Genomic DNA, 7,740 nt, shown 5'->3' with positions numbered 1-7,740 from the left:
GCCTCCATTCCTCCCGGCACAGAGACTCTCACAGGAGACAGCACCAGATCCCGTACGGTTTTGGCGCACGTTCATTGCAAGCAATTGGAAAGAGGTGAATACGGGAGAGGGCAGTTCAGTCTGGCTTGGTTGACTTGAAGCGAGGCCGTGACCATGACATCATCCGGAGGTCCACACCTTCCCCTAGGTGGCACTCCATATTCACCAGTGCATGTTGAATTCATGTTTATTTTAATGGGTTTGGCTTTGTTTTCTGGGGATGATAGATTCACTAAGGACCAGAAATAACTAGGTCTTAAGAGAAAAGTCACCAATACTGATTTTCATGCCAAGACTGAAAACATATGTTAAGAAACTCTGGAGAAGTAATCAGTTCCTGCTACATAGGTAAGAGATTTCTTCTTTCATTCGTTATTTATTGAATTGTATTTTTTTGGTAACCAAATAGCTACATTTTAAAAACACAAATATTTGCAAAAATGTAAGGATAACATTTTCAAGAAACTGGAAAACATGTTAAGACACCATTTCATACATCATGGTCTGCAATAATGCTTTTACATCAATGCTCGTATCTTGTGCCAGCAAAGACTGATTTATAAAACATGTTTCCCAGTGCAGAACCAGATAATACTGGAGATAATTAATATGCCTGGTTAGAGCTGAAGAGCAATTTCCCGAGGCACCACTTGTAAGAGTGAAATCGCATCCACGGGAATGAGTGCAGGGCAGTTATATACCAGAAGAAGAGTAGGGGATTCCTGCCCCCTGCCAATTTCCCAATACTAGTTTAAACAGTGACGGCACTCTCCATGATGGCCTCTCAGAACTCTGAGCAGTGAGCTTTTAACTCTCTGGGTTCATAAATACTTTTTAAGATTTATAGGCACACAGGAAATCATATCATAGTCTAATTTCATACAATCTATCAGCATGATTAGTGCTTTATCACACACACAGCCTTAAAGCAGAATGTGCATTTCTTTTACTGTTATCTTAAGTAAGAAAAGAGTCATTAGTCATATGAGAGGGTTTCAACGTTCATGAAAAAATGGAATTAAAAGATAATGGAATTTCTCCATGAATTTTTGAAGTCTCTTCTTGTTAACAAACATTTGATCAGATTTAGAACATGTTAAAAGGACACTGAAAAATGAAAAAAGTATCAACTGTATAAATACTCGTGTATAAGCCAAGTTTTTCAGCACATTTTAAATGCAGTTTTTGTGGTAAAATTAGGTGCCTCGGCTGATATTCGGGTTGGCTTATACTTGAGTATATATGTTGTTGGGGTTTTTTTTTGAAAGAAACCCATTACATTTTAGAAAAAAATTAATTTGAAGATATAATTAGATTAAAAGAACGCACACATCTGTTATGGAACAGCTGAACCTAAAAGAATATCTAGTTTAAGATAGACCAGTGATAAGTTAGGCATGCTTTGGAAAACTACTATCAATTCGTGTTCATGTGTTTGAGGGTCTCTAGTCTCTAAATGATCCCTGGTGAGAGAGTGGGTCTGCAGTGGACTGCTACCTTTAAATGCAGCAGTTCAGAACCCCCAGCCCCTCGCTACTCCTGTAAAGAGTTACCGGCTTGGAAACTCATAACAACAGCTGTTCTACCCTAACGGTCCTGAGGGTCTCTGAGTCAGAATCGACTCGCTGGCAGTGAGTTTGTGTTTTGTTTTAAATTCCCCCAATGAGATTTATTTCTTAGAAATGTTGGCAATTCAGAGGAGAGACTGAGCAGTTTTCTGGCAAATTGCGTGAAAGATCAACCAACTCAGTCAGTTAACTACTTGGGTTTGAAAAAAGAATGCATCTCTTATCCATGTAGCCTTGCCTTATTTAATGGGGACATATTATGCTTAAGTTATTTGACTTGATAATGAACAAGTAGAGAGAAATGGAAACGTTCTTGTTAATAGGATACATTTACGTGTTAAGTAAAAACACCTAGATATTTGAGGCATAGGAGATAATGCCATACCATTGTGGGTTTTCAAAATAGCTTTCTCTTCCTTTTCTAGCTCAACGAAGCAAAAAGGCAGACAACTGTATGTTTTCATATCTAAATTTTTATTCGAAGAAAAACAAACAGATTTTAAACAAGTAACAACAAATCTCATTAAAGATTAAATATTGTAGTTATCAAATCTATGTAGACAATATGTTCCTAATATTTCTGCACAGCAGAAGCACACGGATTATAGAGTTCAGGCTGTCACGTGCTCATGTGAGTTGATTTTTGGCGTGACAGAGTATCTAAAGTCACATTTTAAACAGAAATGTGATAATAGATAAACTGATAGTAACTTATTGTTAATTCTTAAAGCTTTGATGATTTATCATGTGATTAACATTCCCTTAGCATGAGTGCTTTATGGACCCTTCTGTAACACTTTGTAACCAAGTGAATTAATTCCCTTTAAAGTTAATAATACTAGTAAAATCACCTAAACTGGAATTAGAAATCATTTTCTTGTTCATAGTAGCACAGTACAAATTAACAATGTATCTTGGGTAAACTTAGTATTTCATATCAAAAGTTAGAAAATGAAATGACATATATAGAGCACGCTTTGATGACAATAACCCACCATTTACCATGGAGCTATTCTGTATATCACATCAGTGCGCACCCTACTTGGGGAACAGGTTCCCTTTGTATGTCCTCCAAGTTTCCCTTTCCAATCTGTGTGAAACACTGAGAAATACAGCTTTATACCAATGTATTTTCAAAGATTTTCTTTAGAAAAGATTACATTTTCTCTCTTTTAGTAAAAAAAAGAAGAAAAGAAAAACCTAACAATCTGAGCAAGTATTCTTTTTTTCTTTCTTGCGTATAGTACACATTTGTGAGCGTCCACTAGGCGCAAGGGAAATTGTTTCTATCACACAATGTACTCTATATAGTGAGGATATCAAACGTATGGAAATGAAAAACGGTTTCCAACAAGTGAGCTAAGAAGAAAACTGATGCAAGACTTGTTTTAATCATTAAACATTGCAGGTTTTTAAAAAGCTTTTTTTTTTTTCCTTCGAAAACTATGTTTGTAAACTTGCCCACAAAAGCTGGGTAATATTAAAAGCCAGTAAGGCACTTTGTCAGAAAGGACTATGGAGTAAAGGCTGGATGATTGGTGATTTGTTTAATAGGAAACATTCTATACTGAAGATAGCAAACAGTAGAGAGTTAGCTTTTATTTTTGTGTTATAATTGATTTACCATCAAATACGAATATGGAAAGCTTTGCAATTTATTTCACTTAGTTTACCAAATTTTTTTTTCCCGCTGAAGAACTATTCTAGTTGTAATTTAAGAATTTTATTAATAGGAGTGATCAATTTAAATAAGGTGTTATTTAATATTAACAAACTCATAAATGGTTTCAAGTTATCCAAGCCACTCCATTTAAAAAGGAATTCCACAACAAAAGATCTTAGTATAAAAATGTTCCATGTTATTAACAATTCCCTTGCGACTTCTGATGGCTTCACATATTACCGTATAAGCTTTGGTATAAAACATGCACAGAAAAGCCAACGAGGTGGTGAATACAGGGTGCTACATACAAAGCACTTCAGAAACGAGAGTTGCCGACACAGCAGATGAGCAAGGTAACGCACCACTGGAGGATGACCGGAAGTTTTACTTCTACTGCTTCTTATTGGGTACATTTTGTTGGTTCAGAACTTTCATCAGAGATTGACTCATGTAATAGGGTCTTGTGGTAGAGCCATCATTTCTTTCTACATCTTCCACTAGGAGGAAGAATGGCACAGAGTAAATATCAAAGAAAAACTGTAAGAGAAGTAACATCGCCATCTGCTGCACACTTGCTTAACAGCAGTTCAAACTCTTTTTTTTTTTTTTTCCTTCTTCCTTAAATAGCCTAGTTTGGCACCAACACTATTGTAAACATAGGTATGAGAAAGCAATCAGCCCTTGTCAGTAAGATCTTATCTCATACTGTGTACCAGGTGGGATTCTACCAATATTACAAGTCTCTCAATTCCATTATGAAGAAACAACTTTAGCAAAGTTAATTATCAAGAGAAAAAATATTCCTCAGGAATTTCTGAATTTACCTTCCAATACCTAAAAGGAACCAAGTTCTCAATTTGCTTTCAAGTGACCATATTTGCTTAAAGTTGCTTCTGTCTTTCCATCAACAATTTAGCTAGTACAACTTTCACCAAAAAAAAAAAGAGGTTTGTAAGTTTAGTGTACTTAAATCTCTCAACTGTCAGCTTTGAAAACATTGCTCGTTCGCTTTCTCCTCCATACAGTTATTAGTTTAATTGCCTTTCATAAGAAAATGACTTCTAAATTTATTTTCAAAAATGATGTTCATTATTACCGTATGTTTCAGTTCTACAAAGAAGTAATTAATGGAGACTATGTTTCTGACTAGCAGTAAGCCCATAATGTAGTTAGCACTTCCACACCTAGAAATTCTTTCTTTAAGTGCTGAAGGTAATTAAGGAATATTTTACAAATGACATTCTTTATTCTGTGACTCCTCACCCAAGCATTATATCCTTAAAACATATACAAATTTAGAATGTATGTCCCAATTTCAGTAAAATCTTTTACCTTTTATTCTAGAGAAGGTTCTAGTCTCATACGCAGATATCATATTGAATATTTAATACACAAGTCTCATCCGATTCCAAGAATCTCTTAAGATGCAGAAGTATGACATTTAAAAGTTCCCAAATTAATCTCCTTCACCTCAAAAGGGAACTATTAGGACAGCCAAGCATGGAAGGAAAAAACAGGCAACTAGTTTCTCATGTGATGATTTATATTTTATTCAAGTGATTTTCCAAGTTTTATGCCCATCAGAATCAACTAGAGAACTTAGTAATAATTCACATGCTGGCCCGCATCCCACATAATATATCAGAATCTCACGGTGGGGCACTGGCATCTATATTTATAACTAGTTCTCAGAATGATTCTGATACATTTTATAAAAGGAGACTAATTGATTTGTTGATTTTATTATTATGAACTTTTGGGGACTATTCCTAAAGGGGACTTCCTCACTTAAGGTAAAAGTCACCATTCTTTTCAATTGTTGTGGCCTTGCATTGTTGAATAACATAATAATTGAAAACTTGGAAAATAAGTGATCATTCCTCCCTGCATTTAATGATTCAAGGAAACGAGGGTGAAGAAGGTCCTTTGCCAGGATCTGGGCTCAATGGATATTCCTGATGCCAGTAGTCTGAAGAAAGTAAGCCAGGAACAAGTTGGTGGCCCCTTATTGGCTTATAGCTTACTAGTGTGTCTTGCTATTAAGCTGCCATGGAATCAGCTAACTTCAGGATGATGACATACACTAGTATTTATATTCATTGGTAGTTCAGTGATACATTTCTGACTCTTCTTGATTGCCTAGGTCAAATGCAGATACATCTATTTTGTTTTTCTTCTCTGCGGATACATAAATAAACCGTATACATAAAAGTGCTTAGTGTAAATGCCAAGAGGATGCAAATTGGTTCAGGGCTCCTTGGTGATGCCCTAGTTCCGCACCATTAGCCATATCATACACACTTGCACAGCCGAGGCAGACAGACAAGGTCTGTGTGTATCTGATCCATGCTTTGCTCTGCCATGCAAAAGGCAAGTATGGTGCCGAAAACCAGCTTGTGACTGGTCAGCAGGGGCAGAGTATGGCATGAGCTATTCCCTGTAAGTCCTTGAGGGAGAAAATTCCCAACATATAGTTTGTCCTACCTACTGTGGGAGCAACACTGCATTTCCTCAGTGTAGAAACAAATGTGTCCTATCTTTCCTCTTCCCTTTCTGAAAACTGAGCTAAAGTTAAGCTTTTTGTAGGACAAAGCTATCTAGAAATACAGGTGAAACAAATTCACCTTGGTCTTCTATATTAAGTGAATAGGAATTTGAACTATAGACAAAATAATTGAGATGTGTGGTTTCTTGACTTTTGTTCAGCACATTTTCACCAAGGCCAGAGGTCGTTGGATTTGGAGGGGCCTTTCCCACTTCGGTTTGGGTTTCCTTGGGGTTTTATTTTCCTTGAGGCGGATGGGCTGCGAAGGTTCCACAGTATTTTACCCAGTGCTGCTTGTTGGGGAACCTGTCTGCAATGAACAGCTATATGTGTGTTATGGACTGGAATCACTTACTGAAATCGACTTCCTAGAGAACCATCAATATACAGCGAATCACAGTTTCGAGCATTGTCCACCAGCTTGAACAGTACCGAGATAAACATAGCACCATATTTACAAATTTAGTACCATATGCTGGTTAACTATAAATCAATCTTTTTATGGCTAATCCATTATACATGTATAGCACTTTCAAAAATTGCCTGAATATCCTTTACAAATGTACACGTATAAAAAGAAAGGCTATCAAAGTGTCGCCATGGGAAAGAGCACACCGAGTTATAAAAATTATTAAAACACTTTTGGCTAAAGATTTTTAAAAAGTTGAACATGTACATTTTTCTCTTCAGCCGAGACCAGTCTATAAAATACCCTACTTCACAGAGACTACTGTCCTCAAATGCCCAACACATCAGGTGGCACCGGCTGCTGATTATTTAGAAAGCACAGAAATTTCACAGTACCCCAAAGCACCATTTTCAAAGCCCAATAAATGTAACTTGCAAAACTTCTACTTAAAAGTGAGTGGCACTGTTGGAGCATTTCTACTTTGTCTGCTCGCGGGGAACTAGCTGCTTCTTGATCAGCATCCTGTGCAGGCTAGGGGAAATGAAGTAGGGTTTTGCTGTAGATCCATCATGTCTTTCCAGGTCTTCACCTGTGTGTGCAGGTCAAAGCAGCAGCAGAACAAGAATGTGCATTTTTAACCAATGGAGGAGGTGAGCAGGGAAAAATCAGAGAGAGCAGCGTTAGAAAGTCAAGCAAAAGACAAACCAGTGCATAAGTTGCTGATGCGGGACAAAGTGGAAGAAGACTCAACCCTCTGGCAGGAAGCATGGACACTTCCCAAGGCCCACCCTCTCCAAGAGAGGTTTGCTGTACAGTGAGATGCTCGCTCAGCTCCTCCCTGCCCTTTCAAAAGCACGCCCTTTAACTTCTGGGACTGTTCACTGTGCAAATATGTGTCTGTGCCGTCCTCCAGGAGGAAGTGGCATCAAGGGTGTACTCGGCCTGTGGTGAATGTCGACTAGTAACTGACTCTCAGAGTTAAACTCATCCTCAGTGTTAATCCACGCCCTAATTGTAAGAGATGAAGAACCTGAGGCCCAGGGAGGGAAAATGAGACTCTTGAGGCTGAAGCCTTTGCAGCACGCTGTTCTCCCTCATAACTCTGAGATATCCTGTCCCACATCCTTGGAGTCGGCCTCAAATTTCATTCAAAAGCTCCTCTCAACTTGCTGGCTTTTGTAAAAGCATGATATTAACATTCTGTAATAGTAATGTGTGAATGTATCTTCTTGCTTTGCTTAGGCTGATATCCACAATAAGATGTGTTTATTGAGCACACACCTGTTGGGTGCTTGGAAGGAAACCCCAGAATTATGCTGAGAATCAGAGAAAGTGAGTAGAAGTTTGCACAGAGTTAAAAGTTTCCTGTAGATACATCTATTTAATAATATATAGGGAATGTCTATTAATAGATGTATAGATGCAAATGTATAGTTTTGACCAGCATCTATTGAAATAATTATACAGTGAACCCTCGCCACTTCGCGCTTCAACTTCCGCGGCTTCACTCTATCGC

The 7,740-nt window shown here is 37.6% G+C and overlaps 1 protein-coding gene across 1 annotated transcript in view; it reads right to left on the bottom strand.

The window, feature by feature from the left end:
* Window positions 1-2,092: 2,092 nt before the first annotated feature.
* Window positions 2,093-7,740, bottom strand: part of SLC44A5 (solute carrier family 44 member 5) — a 189,106-nt gene continuing 183,458 nt past the window's right edge. The window contains exon 21 of the mRNA XM_045292176.1: window positions 2,093-3,767. Within this exon, the coding sequence (XP_045148111.1) occupies window positions 3,661-3,767 (107 nt within the window). The 3' untranslated portion in view covers window positions 2,093-3,660. The remainder of the gene's footprint in view (window positions 3,768-7,740) is intronic.

This window comes from Echinops telfairi, unplaced genomic scaffold, assembly GCF_000313985.2.
Source record: "Echinops telfairi isolate 266 unplaced genomic scaffold, ASM31398v2 ScPeMD7_443;HRSCAF=831, whole genome shotgun sequence".
NCBI lineage: Eukaryota > Metazoa > Chordata > Mammalia > Afrosoricida > Tenrecidae > Echinops > Echinops telfairi.
The sequence above is the reverse complement of the archived record's forward strand: the minus strand, read 5'-3'. Positions and strand labels throughout refer to the sequence as shown.